Consider the following 23,990-nt stretch of genomic DNA (forward strand, 5'->3'; position numbering starts at 1 on the left):
AAAAAAGCTGTAATTAATCTGATAAGTTGAAGGTACTAATTTTTCTTAAATAATATTAAAGATTAATATTCTTAAAGGTAGAACAAGTCCAATTATAAAATTATTCTTTTAATAAATATCTATAATATTTCATCCGTTTTAATTGATAAATAAATATATATATATATATATATATATTAAAATTTATTTATACACGGTAAAACCAAAGAATCTTATTTTCCTACAAAATTTTAAAAAAGATAATCTAATTTAATATTAAAAAAGACGGAAATGAGTTAAACTGAAAATATTATAAAAATTATAATATTTTAGATTCAACGTAATTTAAAATATTAAAATCTATATAATATATTCAATTACAACATAAAATGTTAAAAAATAGAAAAATGTTTTTTATTGCCAAAAAAATATTACAAAAAATTAACATACAAGGTTCAATTAAAAATATTATTAAAAAAGTAATATTTTTTCTATTTGTCCACGTGTTTCATCAACTACTCTAACTAAAAGTTTTTTGTAATTTACTGTTTAACCCTCAAAATCGTCGTTGACGTTGACATGCTTTTTTTTCCGCGGCTGTTTGCAGAAACATAGCAGGTGGAAATTAACTCGGAAATAACTGTATTTCAAATTAAACCAAAAAAGGTTATGGTCAAATTCTAGAAAACTCCCTGTAGTATATATTTTTAACGGATTTAATCTCTTTATTTTAATATAATAGTTTCAAATCTATATTTCTTTGAACTATGTACTTTCAGTCATTAATTGAGACCAATGATTTCACATTATTTATTTTATAGATATATGAAAATTCAAGGTATATACACCAAATATGTTTGAAAAAAAGTAATGTTAAATTAGTTGATAAAATTAACAAATAAAATTGATCTCTTAACTGAAAATACATATTTCAGAAAATAGTGTACCAAGTAAAATAATTGTATACCAAGGGACTAGATTCGCCAAATATTATAATACAAAGACCTTTAGTAAAATTTGACCAAAATTTAAGTAGTAAAAATTTGAAGAACAGTGGAGGATACGGTGCCGTTGGGGAAGCTTGATTGATCGTCCCCGCTGGTTTAAATGCAAAGGGCAAAACGGACTTCAAGTTCTGACAAGTCAAATACAGTACAACCGAGCGCTTAAATCCCACACGCTCTTTCTCTCTTCTCTCTGTCTCTTTTCCTTTGTCACGAGTTTCTCGATTCGAGTAGCAGTTAAAGGTTCCTTTTGTGCTTTCGAAAACTTAAAAAAGGTGCCGTACATAAGCTTCTGATTGTTTCGATAGAGGGATGACGGCGATAGAAACCGACCAAAAGTCGCCGTCCGATGGCAAAGTTTGGGGGTTTTTCAAGCTGCCTTTCAGACAAACCGGGAACGGTAACAGTACGACATCGTCTTCTGTTTCCTCGGCTTCGAATCTGCATACTCAAAGTCGACCTCATGTCGAAGGATCCAATCATCACGGCTCCGCTAACTCCGTTTCCTCCGTCGCCAAGTCGTTTTTAGCGACTCGTCGCCGGCTCAAGCTTGATCCGGCTAATAAGCTCTACTTTCCATGTATGTACTCTTCTTTGCAGTATTTTCAGATTCTAAATTTTCCGTTTGTTTGATGCTTATTTCGGGAAATTAACAATGATAAGAGAAGAATTTAAGAGTAGAGTTTTCTGAGGATCAAGATTGTTGATTAAAGTGGCTGATATAAGCATACTAAATTTTGTATTTTCTTTTTAAAATTTTTGCTACTCAGTATTTGAAATATTTAGACTTAATTCAGGAATTTTTCTATTTGGTTCATTTCCGAATCTAGATTTCAATTATCTTGTTCTTAATTGTTTATTTTGTTTTTCCAAGATGAACCTGGCAAACAAGTTAGGAGCGCGGTGAGGATAAAAAACACGAGCAAGTCATACACGGCTTTCAAGGTAAATAAAACCTTAATTAAACCTTTGGAAATTTTCATTTCTACTTTTTTTTTCTTTGTTGCCTTTCTTGTTGTCCATGTTTGCTTTATTATAATTTATATAAGCTAGAGATAGAAGTGGAATAATGTTGTGTTTTATGACGGTTGCTTTGATCTGTAATGACTGTGATGAACCCCGGTTGCTTTGATCTGTAATGAGTAATGATTGTGATGAACCCTTTCGTTTCTGTTGGTTTAGTTTCAAACCACCGCTCCGAAGAGTTGTTTCATGCGCCCACCGGGCACTATTCTTGCCCCGGGCGAGAGCATCATTGCAGCGGGTAATTGCTTCTTTTACACTCTTTTGTGTGTGTACTCACATTGGCATCAATATATATGTGTTACTGTTCATTTTGTCTTCCGAAATATTCTTATGATTTTCTCTTCCTGGTTTGAATGGATTTACTAGTCTTTAAGTTTGTGGAGCAACCGGAGAATAATGAAAAGCCAATGGAGCATAAGAGCAGGGTTAAGTTCAAAATCATGAGTCTCAAGGTGAAGGGTCCGATGAACTATGTTCCCGAGCTGGTGAGTTGAACTTCTCCTGTATAACTGTGTTTTCATATGATCCACATGTTTTCCATTTTCTATCTTGATGACAGAGAATAATAAGAGTTTTAATAGTTTTACCATATTTAGATTCGAGTGAGCTTATGATGAATATAATAATATTCTGTTGATGCACATAATATTTACTTGGTGTTTAAATTATCCTAAAAACAACTTTATGAGGATGGCATTACTGATAAGCAGTTCTATAGCTTGATTTGGATTCTTGTATTTCCAGGGCTTTATAATTTGAAGCATAAAATGTCACTATGGAACAAAACTTCTCTATCCAAATATTCTTCTTTATGGGATCTGTACCTTCTGTCTACAACATAAAAGAAATTACTGTGCTTTACGTCCAGAATTGTTCTTTCATTTTTATTTATGTACTTTGCAATTTTGTCATCGAGATGTCCTGTTGTTGCTGTAAATCGACTTTTGAAGGCAACATATGCCCAATTATAATGCTTAATCGGATAAGAATATCTTGAAAAGCTGATATTGGGCCTATTTTGATAGAGCAAGCATGGTTTTGTCAATCATTCTTTGGGGTTGTATAGGCTCCCTTTGTTTGATGCTCAATTGAGAATACTCTTTCAACATCTAAACTATTGATTGCTCTTCTCCCCATATGATCTTTTTCTTTAAGGTGGATATTTGTAAATCATGTAATTGATCTTTGGTGTCTGTATTTTGTAGTTTGATGAGCAAAAGGATCAAGTTGCAATAGAGCAAATATTACGGGTTGTTTTTCTAGATCCGAAGCGCCCTTGCCCTGTAAGTATTGTTACCATCTTACCATCTTAAGCCATCAGATTTATGTGCATGTATTCACGCTTGCATGATACTTATCAATTATCATGCATACCAAATTATCGAATCCAAGCAAACTAATTAGTCTAAATATATATATGTTTAAGGCTCTGGAAAAATCGAAGCGCCAATTAGTTGATGCTGATGCCGCAGTTGAGGCACGCAAAAAGCCTCCGGAGGATGCTGGTCCGAAACTCCTCGGTGAAGGACTTGTGATAGATGAATGGGTAAGTTTTCTCGTAATCGCCTGATGGAAATTATTCTTATAGACGTTTTACTTCCATGATATGAATTACTTATGACCATAAATTTATGTCGTGCAGAAAGAGCGAAGGGAAAGATACCTTGCTCGACAGCAGGTTGACGGAGTAGACTCAGCTTAAAGCAGCAATTCTCGGTCAGTTGCCTCGTCATATGTTTGAAGTTTTATATAATCATCTCGAATCATTTCATGTAACGAAAAGGGTGTTGTCTTGGAAGAATGATGAGAAAATTTCAAAATCTTTTGTTGTAAAAAAAAGAGAGAAAAAGAAAAGTGAAGCTACACTTTCTGTACTTGGAGACTTGAAGCTGAAAACTCAAAACTCAGCTAGTTGTTACTATCTGCATTGTAGATAATGTGATTTTGTCGCCGCCCTAAGGGGATTTAAGCTGTTCTTTACGGGAGTGCTTCAGTGCAGGGATGGATAAAGGGAGGGTTAACGGGGCAGAGATTCCTTGAAAATTTCAAATTCTAACTAATATAATTATTTGTTTTATATTTTCTATTAATATGTTTTTGCCTCCTAAATGACGTTTTCTGTCCTCTTTGAGAGGGAGAGGACCATAGTCCTAATCATCATTTTCACCAATCTTACTCAAATCTAAAGTTTTTAAGGAAAATAATACTCTATTTAATCACTAAATTCATTTGATGGGTTCAATTTATTTAATCTTACTTATTTAATATTTATAATATTTCTTACATGTTTTATTTTAAAACTTTTTTAAATATATCTAAGTGAATACAAAGTAATATGTATTTAAAGAATTTTAACCATTTAATAATGAATGCTTATATCTTTATATGTTGTGACTTCAAAAAATAATAATAATTTCTAATCATTAAGATCAATGCTATTTTAAAACATTATGAATATAAAACGATATATCAAAATTTGATCCCTATATAATACTGATTTCTTTCGATCGATGAGCGAGGTCCGATTGTAGCAATGAACGCGCTACGATTCAGGTCCAGAATCTATGAGGCTGATTACATGCCCATTATCATTTTCCTTTTAATTCTATTTCTTGATTAATTCTATTTTTATGTTGTTTTTAATTGTTAACGATATTATTTATTTATTTTATTATATATATGATTCAAATTAAAAATTCATAGTTAATCCAAAAATTGTCTCATATGAAAGTTCCACTATTACACTATGGGAAAAAAGCAAGTAAAACTTCTTGATTCTTCATTTGGAATAAAGTTTGTGGAAATAATATTATTATTTATCTTATATTTTATGATTAATTTGATATTGGCCCACTAAGTGACTGCACAAACTGGCATTATCAATGGTTAGTTGTGGTATTTTATGATAAATATGCCAATTATAACTGCCTACTTTTAAAGAAAAATCAAAATATTGTGGTATAAAGGGTGAACAAAAGAAAACAACTTGAAATAAAAAAAATAAACGGATATGAAATTTTAACCAATTCACTAATTATAAATCATAATATTTTAAATTTACCTTTTCTATTCAAGATCCTTCGTTATCCATAAAGAATACGACTCGAGAGTCATTATTAAGACCAATTCACGGATAAATACAATTACTCTAATAAATAACAATCCAATGCCAATTTAACTCATTGATAGGATTTAGTGATGAAAGAGAATGTTATTTTTTTTAGAGATCTTAGGTTCAAGTAATTGTGTCTACAAAGTGTATACATTGTCGGATCATCTTGATTTCAAGATATATTACCGCCTTTGGTGTGATCATGACCTTAACTGCACATATCCGTCAATTAAGATTTCGATCTTAGCGAGTCGCTCAAGAATTAAAGGTAAGAGTTTTTTTTTCTTTTATCTTTTCTGTCTTTTCCTCTTTTTATGACTTCGTTTTCTTTTTTAGGCCTCTTCACGTGTTTTCTCTGTCTATATTTTCGGATAGAGTGTATTGTGTGTTGTTTGTGTATCGTATTTTGAGATTCATATATGTTGTATACAGACAAATATGGTTATTGTGAGAGATGATGGTCAAATTTTTAATGATTTTAATATGTTAGGATAAAAGAGCAAAGGGTGAGAGACGTAGGGAAAATTATTGAATTAGTTGATTGGGTCGTTGAGTTAGTCTAAATCAAAATTTGAATCTAAATCCAAATTTTAGATTGAATTTTAAGTTTATATTTAAGATTCAAATTCCAATATTTTCAGAGTACGATATAATTAGACTTAAATAAAATCGATATTGATAATTTAAACATGAAATGTAAATTATATGTTATAGTGAATATAAGAACATAAAAAAGATTTTATAGACAAAGGAGGAGGTGATGGACCAACATTTAAAAGACAAGGGAATAACACTATAGCACATGATTCTTTTATATAATCAAATGCACTGACACACCGAAAGGATAAAGTAACCAACAAATTAAATTCCATTTATCCACTTTTTTTCCTTCTTACCTAAAATAAATTATATAAAAAAAAATTCTTAAAATCGTTAATAACTGGTTTTTTAAATATATTTTATGACAAAATTCTAGCTGTAGACTCATCCATATTTTATGATTCATATTTTCTCTTATTTGATTTTAGAAATAAATCTAAACGGGACAAACAAAAACCTTGACCACTTGATTACTTGATGTATTTGTTTCTTTTAAGCACATCTTGAAAAATAATCCATTCATTTTAGTTCTTATATTATAAGATTTACAACTTTAATCCTCAACAATTTTATATTTTTGTCCCAACTCCTCGATAAAAAAAATTTAGGTTTTGTCCTTGATTAGTTGCAAAGTTAATCAAAAGTTTTATTACTTATAAATTGAATTAAGCTAAAATAATAAAGGATTTTGATATTAAGTCTTTAATTTTATCAATTTTTCCTTTGATCTTAAATTTTTTCCCTCCATCGCCTTACTAAAAAAAACCTTAATTTCATGATTTAAAATCACATTCTATCGTGTTTTTATGACTTCATACCCGGCCGAACCGAAGTGTTTTTAGTTAATCGATCGATCGGTTATTCGATTTTAGGGTTAATAATCGATTAACGGTTAATAATTTTTTAAATTTCAGTTATCGATTAATTCAGTTCGAATTTGATTAACCAATCGAATTAATCAAATTAACTGAAATTATTAAATATTTAATATGTTATTTATATATTACATAGTTTTATGAATGTTTAAACTTCAATTTTAACATAATTAGTCGAAAATATTAAACATTTAATATATAATATATTATTTATAAATTTTGATTAATTCGGTTAATCGACTGAATTAATTGAACTTTATTTGATTCAATTAATAATTTCTGAATAAATTTCAATTCAATTAATTCAGTTTGTGGAAATAATATTATCATTTATGCTATATTTTATGATTTTGATATTTACCCATTATGTGTCTTTTTTTTTTTTAATTTTCAAAAACATTGTGGTATAAAGAGTGAATAAAACAAAAACAACTCGCAATAAAAAAATGAAATTTTAACCAATTAACTAACATAATTCATATATAACCTTAATCGAAGAACATTGAAATCAATATTAAAAAAGCTAAACTTAATTAATATAGAGTGAATTAAACATTCTTTGCACCCTGGCCTCCCTTGCTCAGCTCCAAATCTCCATTAATGGGGTAATCAAGATCTTCCATGAAGAGGGATCAGTACCAGTGTGACTTCCACACTTGGTTCATCCCTTCGATCGGAATATCCTTCGTCTCTGGCAGGAATAGTAGATAAAGATCGACATTATCACGACGAACAAGGCGAAGAACAGGAAGAGTCCGAACTTCAAGTGGCGCCAAAGCGTGGTTAAGAACAGTTGAGCCACTAAAAATGTGAATATCATGTTGACGGACACATTGACACTCTGCGCGGCTGATCGGATTTCCAACGGGAAGATTTCACTAGGAACCAACCATCCTAATGGTCCCCATGACCACGCGAATCCGGCGACGTAAACGGAGATGAAAACCACCACGACAACCACGTACCATTTAGGCAAATCGCCAGGGTTCCCACTGGCTTCAAACTTATAACCAATGCAGGCAGCTACAACAGCATAAAAATACACATAAAAAATTAGTACACATTGTAAAAGTCGTTGATGGCAAAAAAAAGAAGAAAGCTGGCAGATCAACATTTGAACGCCACCCTCTAGGAAAAGGAATCGCCGACCCATTTACCGACCCTGTAGATCGAAACCAATGTCGCAGCAACATTAAGATACCGGTTATCACAGCGGACATGAGGGAAGCATCATCTCCGAAGCCTATCGTGTTGAACAATACGGGGGCATAAAACATAATCACATTAATGCCGGTTAGTTGTTGAAAGAAAGGGATTAAGATGACCATTGTCAAATGAGGCCTGTATTTCGTCTATAACAAGTTTCTCCAAGGGTGTTCAACTAGCTTCGATGTATAACTAGAAGCAACAATGTCTGTAAATTCCTCGTCACATCGTCAACCCCACAGATTCTCTTGAGTTTCAATCGAGCTTCCTCGATTTGACCATGTTCAATCATCGAGTTCGGTGTATCGGGAGGAGTAGGGATCCAATTGTGATGATAAGGGCAGGGAGCATAGCACCACCCAAACTCAGTCGCCAACCCCAACCGCCTTTGATCTTAGCAAGAAGTAATTCAACACATTGGCAATAAGAATGCCAATTGTGATTGATAATTGGAACTCGATGTTCAATGCTCCTCTGTATCTGTAGGTTGCCATCTCGGAGAGGTACAACGGCGTAGACTGTTTACAGTAACGAACGCGATTTTACGATACTAAAGCGGATTTATGAATCTGTTTAGATAATACGTTCGATATATGAATCTTACTTGATTGGAGAATGCAACACCGAACCCGAGTAACATTCGACCAACAATCAACATCCAGACAGCTTTAGCAAAGCCATTGATGAGAGCTCCGGCGAAGAAAAGTAAACCACCGAAAAGCATGGATAATCTCCGGCCAAGCTTACGGGTGACGGTGGAACTGCCAAGGAAGCCAAAAGGGCAGCCAAATACAGTGACGATGTGAACATCGTCAGTGTTTGGCTATTGTATTGGCAATACTGATTCGTCGACTTATTAGCTTCCTTCTTCTCCCAAACTTTTCGGAAGAATTTTTGAAGAAAAGGAACCATAGTCGTCACTCCACCAATAAAAAGAAAACATCATTAATATCTACCAAGAAAGGATTTTTTGGGATGTTCTAGATATATTATACCTGAAATACCAATATCATAACCGAAGATCAAAACCCCCATGGCAGCGACGATACATGTTACAGTGACGAATGGGGTGAGGTTTCCCGCGTATTCCTTGCCGTTACCCGGCCCTATTCCTCCGGCTGCCAGCATGTTTTATCTTTCTTTGTTTTAATATTAAAGAAATGTAAAGCTGGAAACAGGTGATTAAGACGGAGAACAAATAGTAATAGTATATATGAAACTAGGTAAGGAGATACAGGGTTAAGGGTTGCATGGGTGTTCTTTATATAATATTATTATATTGGCACACTGTTTCGGATATCATCAAAATTTAAACAATATATTATTTATAGCTGAATTTTTAATTTCTTCAAGTATTATATTATATTTTAGTTTTTATTTAATTATATCAATGTATCATTATTTCGATAATGATATGATGTTGTGATTGACGGTTATAATGTCAACGTTGTACCAAAATAACATCATTTTAGTTTGATTATTTTAACATCTAAAAAACTTAAAATGACATCATTTTATTAGAGAGATTTGAGAAAAAAATGTTAAGTGATCCAACAAACCTAGATTACTAAAATTGAATGTCAAGAATTCAACCATCAAGTCAAACTAAGAGCTTGCTAATTAATTTTAATATTTTAATTAAATAAAGTTTTCCACCAATTAGGTGGTGACACATATCACTATTAAAATATGTCTCAATAATCGATTGACATGTGGCACATCTTGATTAGAGGGTTAATTTTTTGAATTAAATTAAAATTAGGACTAAATTGATAAAAAAAATGTAAGCATTGAGGACCAATTGTATATTTATACCAATTGCACTTCCATCAAATGTTGACAAAATTTTGAAGATGATGGTCATTTCGACACCATCCCCATAGTTAGATGCTCATTCAAGTAGTTTACTCTTTAATTTAAGTACTTAAAGAAAAAAACATAACTTAAGGGACTTATATTTAATTTAAGCCAAAATTTTAATTATAATATATGTCAAGAATGGGATTCGAACCAATGCCTTTTCGGACTATTACCTGAAACTAGCGCCTTAGACCAACTCCGCCATCTTGGCGGCTATCTGAACTTTTTAACACATTTTGTCATTCTTTTATTTTTTGTATGATCATATCCTATTACTGGTTTGTGGGATTTTTTTTTTGTGCAGTTCGAATTATCATTAAACTAAAGTGAAGTTCTCACTTAAGGCTGGGGGCTTAATTTACTTGTTAGCTGACCTATTACCATATGTAATGGAGTAAGGGAGGTAGGGTAATAGGTTGCCCCAAATGCTAGGTTGAGAGCAACTTCCGTGGAAGACCTTCGGCAATTATGAATTGCTCACCGTATGACTCGATTCCACGACCACAAGGTTAAGAGTCTTGCGCTCTACCAACGTGGGGCTTAATTTACTTAATTAATTGGTAATTAGAATTAAGTTTAAATTAATTTTTTATACCGTTACAAAGTAAAGAGAGTAAGATTATATGCTCACGATTTAAATTATAGAATTTTAAGTAGGGGTGTTCGTTAGATTAATTCGATTATCGACTAAACTAAATTTTTATTAATCGAACTTTTTTTCTTTAACCATTAATCATATCGAACTTTATATATATATATATATATATACTAGTTAGAGTAATTTGAGATTCTTAGAGGTATTTTTTTATTTGGGTTAAATTTTAATCAAGTCTTGATAATTTAATGAGTCTAGTGTGGTTAAAAATAATTGAGTATTAATTCTTAATGAGTTTGGACTTAAAATATGTATTTAATGTATAATATATTTAATATTTTTTATTAATTAACTAATTTCGAACCGAATTAACAATTTATCAAACATTGAAAAAAAAATTAACCGTTCCCTAAACTAAACTAATTCAATGACTAACCATTTTAACATAACTAATTCAATTTGATCAATTAAATTAATTAAAACTTAGAAGTGAATATCCCTATTTTTTTTTATCGTTATCAAGACATATTTGCATAAAAGAAAAGGTTGTTAACGTTAACCTATATTGTCTCACGTTATTAGCATAAAAATGTAATTATATTGTTAATATATTATTATTAATTATTTATTAAGTAAAGAGGTATTATAATTAAGGAAAATGTTGAGATTCAAACACACAAAGTGTGACAACATGTGTATTATTGACCACTTGACCACACAAAGTGAAAAAATAAAGAATACCAAAGGTCGATAACCAACACCAAAACTAACACCACCGTCAATCAATAAAGACAAAAAAAAAAAAAAAAAAAGAAAAAACCATACAAAGAAAATGAGAAAAAATTAGGACCATTAAAAAGTGTGAAAATTTTTTTATAAAAATATAAATATTAAATACATTGTAAAACATAAAATATATAACGGTTAGTGTTTATATTGTTTTTAGGGTGGAAATACTTCACTGCAAAAAAATACTTTGAAACGAATTAAGTGAGAATTTCGTTGAGGATAATTTCAATATCATCTAATACGAATTTCAATCATACTATTATTGATATAGCATTAGTTTAAGCTACAGTATTTCATTTCTGCAATGGATAGAGAGATAACTCTTTTACTTTTTAGAACTCCAAAAAAAAAAAAAAAAAATTTTGATCAACGACAATCTCAATCATTACCCTAATCGACATCACAAGAAATAGTCGGAAAAACTAAATGAAAGTTCTTTTAGATAAACATTTTGTGGGATGGCAGGCTCTGATGTAACTACGATGTCATTGAATTTAGAAGAATATGTATAAATAGGAAGGTTTCATGAGTTGTTCTAGGCATGTACGTAAGTGAAAGCCAACTGCTCTTTTTCAGTTTTAAGCTTCCCTGCTTACATATTTTGTGGATATAATTGGAGAGGTACATTGCAATTGTGTAGAGGATCAATAGAGAGGTGCATGAAACTAGACTGAAAGGCAACAGAACACTGTTCAAAGTTCAAAGTTCAAAGTTCAAAGGAGCATGCCATTGATGTTTTAACAGCAATTAAATACCCTATAAAAATTAGTAATCTAAGTACACTGATAAATTTACTCAAGTAAAGACGAAAATTTTATGTTGAGAGTGAACTTCTAAAATTTTAATAGGTGACAAACATATAAAATTTTAGGATGTAAAAACAGATTTTAAGTAGAAAATAGATGGAAAATATATAAGGTATAAAGAAATTTTAAATTTCTAAGAGGCAACTGGTATATTTTTAATGGATCTTAGATATATAAAGAATGGTTGAAGTTCAAAAACAGCATAAAATTTCCAGATAATGAAATTCTTCGCAAAACCACCAAAGCTCTGTGGCTGGGCAGCAATTATTATCAAATGAAGAAATTGCTAAAAAGCGGAAGGAAAAACCAAAATTTCCTACAGCATTCAATCAAAGCTGTAGACCTCGTAATGTTTAATAAGTTGCAATTCAGCTCTGAAAATGACCTCTTAAATGCCACTGGTATCCCTCCCGAAAATAAAACGCCTCAACCAGTCCGAGACCACCAATGCCCTTGTGCGCCAACTAACTTGCTTGCTGAGTTTCAATAAAAAGAATACATGTTAGAATAACAGCCTCACCAAATTCAATTTCCAAAATAAGTCTGAAGTTCATGCTGAATTTGGAAGCAAGATGCTTGGTGTTGAAACTGGTTCCTACCTTGCGTAGACGGAATACCAGAGCCACTGTGAACTGTGCCCAATAGAGACCCAATCACCGGGAAGTTGAGCAGCCGTTTGCTCCCCTCCCAAAGGAGCAAATTGTCCCAAGTGCCTGTACCTGTAACAGCATCACCAGAGTTTATGGCAAGGGTTTATAATTTTCCTTGGTTGTTGTACTAATGCATCACATTTGAGGTGTTTTATTGACAGCTTTCCCCAAGTAAAAGACTGAATTATCTCCTCTCTCAAAGATTGGAATGCTCTTTAAATATATAATAAGCTATTTACTTTAGAATCGAACACCACCATGTATCGAGACGGGATAAAAGTTCAATATGTACCTGAAGGGATGGAACCGATGGCGACCTGTTCCCCTGAACCTAGGGGGACCTTCAGGATTCTTTTCGCAGTCTTCCATACGGTTGAAGCACTTAGCAAGATAGGCACCTTGCTGATTTGCAACCTGAAACATTTATAGATGGTTATAGTGTATGTCATGCAAACGCATTATTTAGTCCCACTGTGCAATTAATGAAGTAGGATAACTACCTGTGCTGTTGCAGGAAGATTCTTCATCTGAGAATCGACTTCAGAGAGAGCTGCTTTAAATTCTTCAATATTGAGCTCCATGGATTCTTTTGCAGCGTCCCCTTTGGCTTCTTTCACAAGATCAACAATGTTACGCTTCTGCTTGTTCTTCAGATACAGCTCCACTTGAGGGTATCTTTCACATATATCATCAAGGGTTTCTTGAAATTCTTTGACTGTAAGTGTCCCCGAGTTGTCCTTGTCTGCCTTTTTAAATATTTCTGCTATATCTTCCTATATTTTATAGGAGTTTAGAGGAGAAAGAAGAGAAAAATAAATACCAGCCATGACCGAGAATCATAAAAGAACAGCAGAATTTTACAAATAGGTACCATGACTTTCCGCTGGTTAATAGTTGCACAGTCACCCAATGCATAAATGTTATCAAATCCCTCAACTCGCAGCCATTCATTGCAAGAGCACGCCTATTACCCTTTTCAAACATAATCAATAGTGGCTCAGTGTGTATAATTAGAAGAGCGAAAACAAACGTGTATGAACGTCATTGAAACATAGTCAATGGAGGATGGAAAGAATACAATGAGATGAATTCCTAGGTCCAAAAGTAATTATTACCTGACCGATTTGCTTCATAAACTCCCTTATGAGAGGACGAGGCCCAATGCCAGTTGACCAGAGAACCATTCCATATGGTGTAGAAGTTGTTTTGCCATTACCTCTGGCTTTTGTAGAAATTTCATTTTCATTTATTCCTGTGACCATTGACCCCAATTTCACATCAATGCCCTCTCTTCCAAATTTGTTTTCAGCAAAATTTGTGATTCTTTTGTCAAACCTGAAAATAAGAATGTATTACAAGCTTCAGAAAACTTCAGATTGTCAAATAGATACCTCAACAAACCTTGAATGTACGAATCCAGAAAGTTTTATAAAATTACTTAGAAATTGATTTCACGTTGATATGATGAAAAAATAAAAGCTTCTCAGTGATAACAGTTGTCACGATAACGATAATGATGAAAAAACCAAGTACCGGTGCATATTTTTAAGGAGAATTTGAATTTCACATTACATGTTCAATATATGGTCTGTAGCCTCGAGAAGTGTTATTTTCACCAAGTCTTTGACTTTTGGATATAGTCTGACCACATCCTCGTTGACGAAGTCATGAAGTTCAGCGGCAAATTCTACACCTGTAGGGCCACCGCCAACAATCACAAAGTGAAGAATTTTTCTTTCTTTCCTCGTCACATAAACTTGGTAAGCTTGCCTTCTCAAAGGACTCAATAACATTCTTATGAATCTTCTGAGCATCGTCAATTTTCCTGCAAAAGGAATCACATTGCTTAAAAATGAAGAAAAGAAAACAAACAAAATGGTATAAGATGGAAATGGCTCCTACCACCATATACCCCAATCCTAAATGCAGTATGGAAGCAGAGGTTACCTTTAAGAAATGGCAATTTTCCATGACACCAGGAGTATTAAAGGTGTTGACCTGAGCTCCCACGGCTATAATAAGGTAGTCATAATCTACTGCAAACTCTTCTTCCCCCTTTGAATGACTATCTATAGTAGCGCGACAGTAAATTTTCTTATTTTGAGGATCTATCTTGATGCATTCAGCTTCAGAGAAACTGATGTCAACATTTTTCTGCTCAAACATGAAACAGGCAAACCATCATCAGCACCCATCTAAAACTGGTTTTTCTGAATTCACAATATACGTATACCTTCATAGACAATCCACATTACCTTTCTGATGATGTTGCGAATTGGCTCGGCAATGCTGCGGGCTTCTACTTTACCACATGTAACTTGGTAGCAATGGGGTAAACACGAAGAAATTACGAGGAGACACAATTTCCACCTCATAAGTAGGGTTATTCAGGCTCTTCAAGAACTCATTCCTGCCCACCCAGTTCCAAGCAGCACCACTTTCTTTTCTTGGGAACTACTTCAGATAAAGCATGACCACCATCAGATGCAGTTGCATCAGCATGAGCAATGTGGCCTGACTGCCATTGTATGTGTTTGCCTCAGCATAAGCTATAAGGCTCCCACCACTGCACAAAAGTAATAGGCTTAGCTGAAAGAGAGTTTCAATTTTCAAAAATACAGTTGTTTTAAGACATGGTTTAACTATATATATATATCCAAAGATGCAGCTGAGATGCTACAGCAAACTACGTTAAATGACTGTATATGTATCAAAGAATATCAACAATTATGTGAAGTAAAAACAGGAACCTTGCAAGACAGTCCGTCATGCCAAAGAAAACATCAGCAATGCGCAGCAAGACAGCAAGAAAATTTCATTTTAGGAGAATATATCAGAATTTGGCTCCAAATTTCCAGGAAAACTTCGATTTACAGAGTCTGGCGTAATGTTATTTATGCATTAACCTCATTCTTGTAATTCCCTTTAGCTTCACCGTTAACACTTCTGGTGATGATAAAAGCTGGTTGAAGCATCTATTATTTCGCTCCCACCATATTAGGTAAAGAGGTAGCATTAAAAGCAAGGTGAAGTAAACACAGTTCATTTTTAACTAATCTTGACAAATTAATAAAATATGCAATATGCACTCAAGCTCCTAAACTTTACAAATACATTCAAGCAAGACAGGAAAAGAAAAGAAATCAAGTTTTTTAGATCATTTTCCATTCTTAATCCAAATTTTCTTATCTTCACTGTTTTAAAGAACCGATCAAAATTTCAATTTTCCAAGCATGCCGCAACTGCAATTCACTTTCACCGGCCATTGAAAATAGATGACACTTCACTTCCTATACTCAGACAGTTGCTCCGTTTTCAGAGTTTTGACAGAGCATTTCAAATTTCCACTGCTTTCGATTCAGCTCAAGATCTCAAAATCATTCATCAATCACCAGATCGATGGAAAAAAACTTATGTAAATTCACAGAAAACTACTAAAACAACCATGAAGCATGAACCACAAATCAACATTACTAAATCTGCAATGAGAAGTGAGACGAAAATAGAAACACAAACAAGCACTTAGCCAAGCTTTTAACAATTCATAGAAACAAAGCAAATCAAATATTTCAATAAACAGAACAAAAATAGAAAAAAAAAAAAAAAACCGGCGAATGAAGAAAGCACCTGATAGTAGAGACGACGAGAATCTTAGAAAGCGAAGGATAATCATTAAAGCTCTCGATAGTCTCCCGAAGAAGTTGAAGCTTCTCATCTTCGTGCTTCCTTGGATCTCTTTCTTTTTCACGTTAGCCTACAACAACCAACTCGAATTGACTTCTTTTAGTAAGCAGAAAATTTTCCTTTTTTCTCTCTTTTTTTCCTTTGATGTAAAATTAGGGGTTTTCAAAATAAATTACAATTAATATGTTATATTTTGATTTTTTAAAACCTTAAACCCTAATTAAAGCTGGAAAAAGGAAATAAGAGAAGCAACATTTGCATGTGAGAAAATATATTCTAGAGTGTGTTCATATAAAAAAAACAGGTTGTTAATTGAGGAATGGTAGGTCAATGTTGGCATTTTGCACATTGCCTTAACGTCTTTCTTTTGTGTTCTTCCACAACTATAGCTATCATGTTTTCCGTCGCCGCTAAGCATATTTTTAAGGGTAAATTACGTATTTAATCACTTAATTTTCAGTTTTGTTTTAGTCACCTAACTACGTTCTTCAAAATTATACTTAAACTTAAGTTTTGACCACATGCCGTTAAAAAATTAACGGTGATGATAATATGACCCTTAAAGTAATATAATGTCATTATGAAAAAATATAAGAAAAATCATCACTTCAATAGTTCTGTTTTTTTAATAATGAGTGACCAATACAATTAAAAAGTGTAATTTATGTATAAAAAAAAAAAATTGAATGACTAAAATAGAACCACAAAATAATAAATATGTAATTATCTAATTTTCCCCTAAAAAATCATAGCATATTCTTTATGCGACAATTAGCTGTCCAAAATTACGGAATCCAACTTTTATATTATGGCATTCATAATAAATATCTACTTACGCATTAATGTAATTAAAAAACAAAAGTATTCGTGTTTTTTTAAATATTTTGATCTAATGATAACTTGCATTTTTATAAATTTAAATATTATGTAAATCAAATTTTATTTTAAAATTTTGAGTTTAATATTTAATTAGATCTAGTATTTTTTGAAATTCGGTAATTTTGTTCCTTCCGATTTGCAAATTTCAATATTAATTCCATCCTTTGCACGTGATATAATTTGAATTTTAAATTTTATTTTTCTTTCAAATTTTAATTTAATTCTTTAATAAATTTTTAAAGTGATCAAAAAACTACTTTTAGAATTTTGATGAGAAAAAGTGAACATATTTAAAACTAAAGTGATCATATCCGTAGTTTACCGATAAATAGCACCAAGAACGTGGGAGACAGGACAACCAGTGAAACAACGTTTTCGTCCTAGTCAAAGTTTGTAAAGGAAAAAAAAGATACTCATTTATGTTGGAGCCTGCCCAAGATCTTGCTTTGACACGAAACTCCATTAAATTAGAGCCGTTTATTTCCCCAAACACCCGGGGGGACTTTTCACAATTATTTATTTCCATCGACCAGCCACCGTCGCAGTTCGCTTGGATTTGGCTTTTATATATATAGGCCGCAGCCGTAGCCAGCTGGATCTTCTAAAATTCCAAGAATTTGACCCTTTGATCTCACGTTTCTAATAATTTTTATTTTGAATAAAAGATTACGTTATCATAAATATTTGGTATCAAATTTTATTAGTTCATATCCATTCCGTTCTTATTTGATTAAATACCATAAATATTTAAATTATTTGTGGATTGTGTAAATTTTATTTTTATGAAAATGATAGAGTTTTTTTATGTGTAATTTTAAAATTATTTCTTTTAAGGTAAGATATAGTTGTCTTCTTAGTTAACGATTATTTAGTTATTTTGTTTATATATCATTACTTTAGACTTTAAGTTGATTCTCTTATGTTGATATATGTTTTCTCTCCCTAAATATAATTGTGTTGTCATAGTATATTATTATTAATATCGATAGTGATTATCAATCATCGTTAATAATGCTATTTATTTGTATATTTTTAAATTATTTGATTATTTTTTTAAATCGATCATATTTTAATGTGTGTTAGGATTCACTTAAAATTTAAATTATTTTAAATTTTACACAATTTTATCTATCATAATATATATATATATATATATATATATATATATATATATATATATATATATATATATATATATATATATATATATATATACATATATGGTTATTTGATGGATATAAAAGTAATTACAATTCAAAAAGCAAATTGAATTACATGTTTAGGAAAGTAAAAAAGTAGTAACTTTTGGAGATAAAAACGCATTTTGAATTATGAATAAGTTAATTCTAAACAACCCTAAATTCATCAAAGCTACGTCGTGTAAGAGTTATGAATAAGAATCTTTGCCGTATATTCTTGCATTTGTCTTCCCATTGCCAACTCACATAGTATGTGCCGCAGCTTTCTTCTTTAAAATAATAAAAACAGTATAAGCAGACATGTTCTCAGTATGATGCTTATTTTGCTCAACAAACTTTCTTGCGCATCAAGTCGGCTGCACCGAGCTTTGATCTACCCTTTATTTTAGTATTTTTAATTTCTTTTAGCTCACGACACATCACCAAATAATAGAAACTTTTTTGGGTTTTGATTCTTAGTGTGAAAAACAACGCCATTAACATTTTCTCTTAAAACCCTCTCCAATAATATTGGGACAGTCGTCCACTTCAGGAACAGAAAGCTCAAATATTTCCAAAGTAATGTTCTTCTTCTTGGTTTCAGTTAGGCATTCTTTGTGCTTAAAGGCTGTTCATTTGTTACAATTCCTTCTATCAGTTCATTGTGCATGCATGTTATATGTTTGATAAGTGTTTTCTGTGTGGGGTTTTACTGTAATTTCTCTTTTTTAAATGTGCATTCACATGGCTAAAGTTTGTCAAACTTGATCTTGGAGTGAAAATCTTTGTTTTGTGGAATCTTTTGTGTTTGTTTTTAGTAATTTCATAGGTTAAACAATTCATGGTGCTCGTTGATTTTTTTTAATAGAAGGATTTTATTAGATATTTATTAAGCCGCCTCTAGTCTTCCCATGTTGCAAAGTCAGAACTTTCTTGGCAATGATCGATTGAATTCTCTTCATATATATATGGTGTTTAGTGATGGATTTAGCTGGTATTGCTCTGAAATAATGTATTCCCTTCAATCGTTGAAAACACTTTAACAAGATTGATTATACTTGTATCGAGCATATATGCTCGTATTGATACTCACATGGCCTTCGGGAAGAGTTCACCTAAATGTTTGATGGAATTTGGAATGAAAGCTGACAGCTTTTAGTTTTTATATTAGGTCCTCAAACTTCACCAGCTTTCTCCAAATGGGCAAAGAAAAGTTGGCATTTGCTTTCTTATATTTTAGCCTTGGAAACAAACGTTCTCCTAAATGATTATACTTATATCGAACATATATACTCTTAATGATACTCAAATGGCCTTGGGAAAAAGTTCACCTGAATGTTTTGATGAAATTTGGAATGACAGCTGACAGCTCCCATTTGAACATATTTTTGTCTGCATTGCATTTGATGACCAAAAGTCGTTTCAAACCGGTTAAATCTGTTTGACCAAGTAAGTTATAATGTTTAAATTGGTTTTGCAGGTGATTATAATAAGGTAAGTCGCCGACATCTGATGTACTGAATTGATTTCTATTCGAATTTTATTCCTCTCCCCAGCTTCTCTATATAATCTCAATCCAGGCCTTTTACTATATTGGAATTGCACAGCTTACTTTTGTTTAACCCCTTGACAGATATAAGGTCTTGCTGGAATTGATTAAAACAAGTTATTCATGGCACTTGCACGGTTTGGCAGAAGTGGCTTGAGAAGCTCAGGAGCTACCGTTGGCAATTACATGACCGAGAGGAATACCTTCTTCGAAAGAGTATCCGACCACAAAATTTCTTTCTTTCCCTTGAAAAAGGCAATGTGCACAGCAACTTGACATGCCTTTCCACCACAGAAAGGTTAAATCACATGGGTTTCTGGAGCAGGGAAATTAGGACAACCCCACATTATCAGTTTCCGTTAGCTGAACGATTAGAGGATTCAGAATCGGAACATGATGAACCGAGGTATCCAGGATTAGAGGCAACCAAGCCAGTTGAAAAGCCTAGAGTGGTTGTCCTTGGTACTGGATGGGCAGCATGCCGGTTCCTCAAGGGGATTGACACCAGAATCTATGATGTTGTTTGCATATCACCTCGAAACCACATGGTCTTCACCCCTTTGCTTGCTTCAACTTGTGTTGGGACACTTGAATTCCGCTCAGTTTCCGAACCTGTTACCCAGATACAGTCTGCATTGGCAACAAGCCCCAACTCCTACTTCTTTCTTGCTTCTTGTATAAGCCTCGACACTACCAATCATGAGGTGAGTCAATGCATACCAGTAAAATATTCAATTTTTCGGTATCTACCTTTCCACTAATCAGTTTGTATGCCATATTGTGCATAAATACTCATGATAGGTATACTGTGAGGCAATGAGCAATGGCGGACTACCTCAAGAACCGTATCAATTTAAAGTTGCATATGACAAACTTGTAATTGCCGCTGGAGCTGAGCCATTAACTTTTGGTATCAAGGGTGTGAAAGAAAATGCATATTTTCTTCGTGAAGTGAATCATGCCCAAGAAATAAGGAAGAAACTTCTTTGAACTTAATGCACTCTGAAAATCCAGGCGAGTGATTTGATTTCCGGCCATAAATTTTTCTCTCTGGTCTCCTTTGGATCCTTGGTCTGTACTTGTTTCATATAATCATACCAGAAACCTCCCATTACGACGACTCTCTGTCTCGGTTCTAAATCCCATAATAGTGGTTTATAGATTATTACGTTCTCTTACAGTTTGGTTTGTTATTGCAGGCTTACCGGAAGAAGAAAAGAAACGCCTATTGCACTGTGTTATTATTGGAGGTGGCCCAACAGGCGTCGAGTTCAGCGGTGAGTTGAGTGATTTCATAAGGAGAGATGTCCATGAGAGGTACAGTCATGTAAAAGATTACATCAAGGTCACACTTATAGAGGTATTTAGGACCAACAAAGCAAACCCTTTCTTAAATCCAACAAGTAATATATATATGTATATGGATGCTGATTTTGCCAATATCGATACCCTTGATCAGGCAAATGAGATTCTATCATCCTTTGATGTCCGACTCCGACAGTATGCAACAAATCACTTGAAGAAGGTAATTTGAATCCCTCTCTATGTCCCATAAATCTTGTTTTTTCTGTAATTCCCGAACCTATTCGTGACACTTCGAAACTTTGGATCAGTCCGGTGTGCACCTCATGAGAGGTGTTGTGAAAGAGGTTCATCCCAAAAAGATTATTCTCAGTGATGGAACTGATGTCACATATGGCCTCTTAGTTTGGTCTACTGGTGTTGGTCCCTCCGAATTCATCAAATCATTAAATCCCCAAGTCCCCTGGTGGAAGGTATAAATACTAGCATTGCTTTGCAACACTACCAATACATATGTCTATGATCAGATTTAACTTAAACTTTAAAGGGGTATGCAGGATTGGTGTTGATCAATGGTTGTGCATACCATCGGTAGAAGATGTATTCGCACTCGGCGATTGTGCCGGTTTCCTCGAACAGACAGGGAAGCCTGTCCTTCCAGCTCTAGCTCAGGTTGCGGAAAGGCAAGGCAAGTACCTGGTGGAGGTGTTCAACAGGATTGGGAAACAGGATGGGGGCAGGGCCTTCAGTGCCAAAGACATGTCCCTAGGACCCTTTTGTCTATAAACATCTCGGAAGTATGGCATCAGTCGGTCGGTACAAGGCCCTAGTTGATCTTCGCCAATCCAAGGTAACATCAACACCCCATTTTAAACATTCACAAAGTTTACCAGTTCTATAAACTTGTGTGCTGCCTGTGCCAGGACGCTCAAGGCATATCACTTGCCGGGTTCGTCAGCTGGTTGATTTGGCGATCGGCTTACTTGACGCGTGTGGTTAGTTGGAGGAACCGGTTCTATGTGGCGGTTAACTGGGCTACTACGCTGGTTTTTGGCAGAGATGACTCCAGAATAGGCTGAGACATGGCATGATCATGACAGTCATTGGCTTTGATTGGTGTTTTAATAAATTACAGCTTATATGCCATAAAACTTCCTTGATTCCACATTTATTCTCTTTATTTTGTATTATTTTATTGTCAGCTTAATGTTGATAGAACTGATCAAAATTCAGAGAAACAAACATAGATTCAAGCATGTTTATCATCATTTTCATCCTTTAGTTGCCAGGTGCTAACGAATAGGGAAGTTGGAGATGAGTCATCAATCTCTTAATGAATTTTGGGTTAATTCCATTTTCTTCTTGATTTGAAATTTATAGAAAATCATTGCTTGACATTTCTCTTTTCCAACTCTCGGTTAATAGCAAAAGTAAAAGAAGAGAATATATGATTTGATGTGTTTTAATTTGATCAAGGTGTTTCTTTTTAAAAATTTGAGTTTAGATAGAATTGGATTAATCTTTTTTAATGATAATATAGGGTCAGGCTATACTTTTACTTTAAAAATTAAATTGTTGTCTTAAATTCAAATCAATAAGATAAGATATAAAAAATATTATATTCAAATCAGATTTTAGTGGATTAAAAATACGACCCGACCCGACATATCTATTACCATCCCTAACATTTGCATTTTATGAAGAAACAGTTTGCTAGATGTTACTGTAATAGGATATATGGTTGATTACTCGTCCATTCATTATGTGGGTAAATTACCCTTTTAGAACCTTCACATTTCCTTTCTTTATTCCTTTAAAAATTTGAATAGTCCTTAATTCTTTCATTCGGGTCTTTGTTCAAATCAATCAAATAATAATATCAAAAATTTTATTCTATTAATCGATTAATTTTAGATTATTTTCTTTTTAATCAATTAATTTTCTCTTGAATTGCTTTGATCTGTGTCCAATATTTATTCAATCATGAGCTCATTTAATCTGTTTATTAGCTAACAAGTTGCATTAATCTAGTAGCATAACCAATAGGTGTTTGTTTAGCGACTTGACTCGAATTTCATTACCTTATTTTGATTGATTGATTAATTAATTTAATTCCCAAGTTTTGGTTATTATTTTTAATAATTTGAATATGGAGTACGATTGTAAATATATTACATTTTTAAAAAATATATTTTCTTTTAAAATTTCAAAAGTGTTATTGAAATAGACAAACATAAATTCTTAAATAGTAAAAAAACAATAATTAATCAAATATTAAAGAGTAATAAAGCATTCACGTCATGATAACAAATGCTGAAGTATGGTGATATAAATTATTAAACTATTTATGAATCACCGATAACCAATTGATGTTGTTGGATGATATATTAGATTCTCTAAATAAAGTTAAAAAATCAAATTTAATGTTTATGACGAGCAAATTGATTTTTTTAAAGAGGGTACTTTGTATTAAGATGAATTATAAAGTATACCACCTCAAGGACCTCATTAAAAAACCTCCATAATCCTAAATGGAGGAAAAAGAGTGTATCTTGTGGTGGTAAAACAAACACACATAACATTGTAACATCATTTAGGCCAAACCCACGGCCAACTACAAACCCCTAACCAACACAGACAACTAACAAAAAGAATAGATTACATACTGAGAAATATACTCCTACAGCAAACTAGAGGAAAACCTTAGCACCATAACGAAACAACACCGACACCCTGAGTTTGATCAAAGGCACACATCTTAAAAATGTATATACACTTGCAGAAGGCTCGGACAAGGACCGGAACACATTACCATGGATCGAGAACTTCTCAATACTGACCATCATGCCAAACAGAAAACCACACACTTTAGATCCCAAAAAAGAGAACACCAAAC

At 32.9% G+C, this 23,990-nt stretch overlaps 1 protein-coding gene and 3 pseudogenes across 1 annotated transcript; 2 read left to right on the forward strand and 2 right to left on the reverse strand.

Annotated features, from left to right (window-relative positions):
• The first annotated feature begins 1,102 nt into the window (after window positions 1–1,102).
• LOC120217641 (vesicle-associated protein 4-2-like) lies at window positions 1,103–3,973 on the forward strand. The gene is made up of 7 exons (XM_039214717.1): window positions 1,103–1,563; window positions 1,858–1,928; window positions 2,166–2,247; window positions 2,376–2,494; window positions 3,215–3,292; window positions 3,436–3,555; window positions 3,652–3,973. Exons 1-7 carry the CDS (start codon window positions 1,296–1,298, stop codon window positions 3,709–3,711), a joined length of 798 nt encoding a protein of 265 aa, XP_039070648.1. The 5' UTR covers window positions 1,103–1,295; the 3' UTR covers window positions 3,712–3,973.
• A 3,103-nt stretch (window positions 3,974–7,076) lies between these two features.
• On the reverse strand, window positions 7,077–8,970 carry LOC120217645 (annotated as a pseudogene).
• Window positions 8,971–12,082: 3,112 nt separating this feature from the next.
• Window positions 12,083–16,217, reverse strand: LOC120217644 (annotated as a pseudogene).
• Window positions 16,218–18,694: 2,477 nt separating this feature from the next.
• Window positions 18,695–22,359, forward strand: LOC120217646 (annotated as a pseudogene).
• The last annotated feature ends 1,631 nt before the right edge of the window (window positions 22,360–23,990 follow it).

Source organism: Hibiscus syriacus, unplaced genomic scaffold (assembly GCF_006381635.1).
Source record: "Hibiscus syriacus cultivar Baekdansim isolate YM2019G1 unplaced genomic scaffold, ASM638163v2 tig00110187_pilon, whole genome shotgun sequence".
Classification (NCBI taxonomy): Eukaryota; Viridiplantae; Streptophyta; class Magnoliopsida; order Malvales; family Malvaceae; genus Hibiscus; species Hibiscus syriacus.

Bases quoted from the DNA above. Each gene is read 5' to 3' on its own strand.
- LOC120217641 (XM_039214717.1), top strand. From the start codon at position 1,296: ATGACGGCGATAGAAACCGACCAAAAGTCGCCGTCCGATGGCAAAGTT. The intron at 1,929-2,165 runs GTAAATAAAACC...CTGTTGGTTTAG, and splicing joins AGTCATACACGGCTTTCAAG to TTTCAAACCACCGCTCCGAA. The intron at 3,556-3,651 runs GTAAGTTTTCTC...TATGTCGTGCAG, and splicing joins GACTTGTGATAGATGAATGG to AAAGAGCGAAGGGAAAGATA.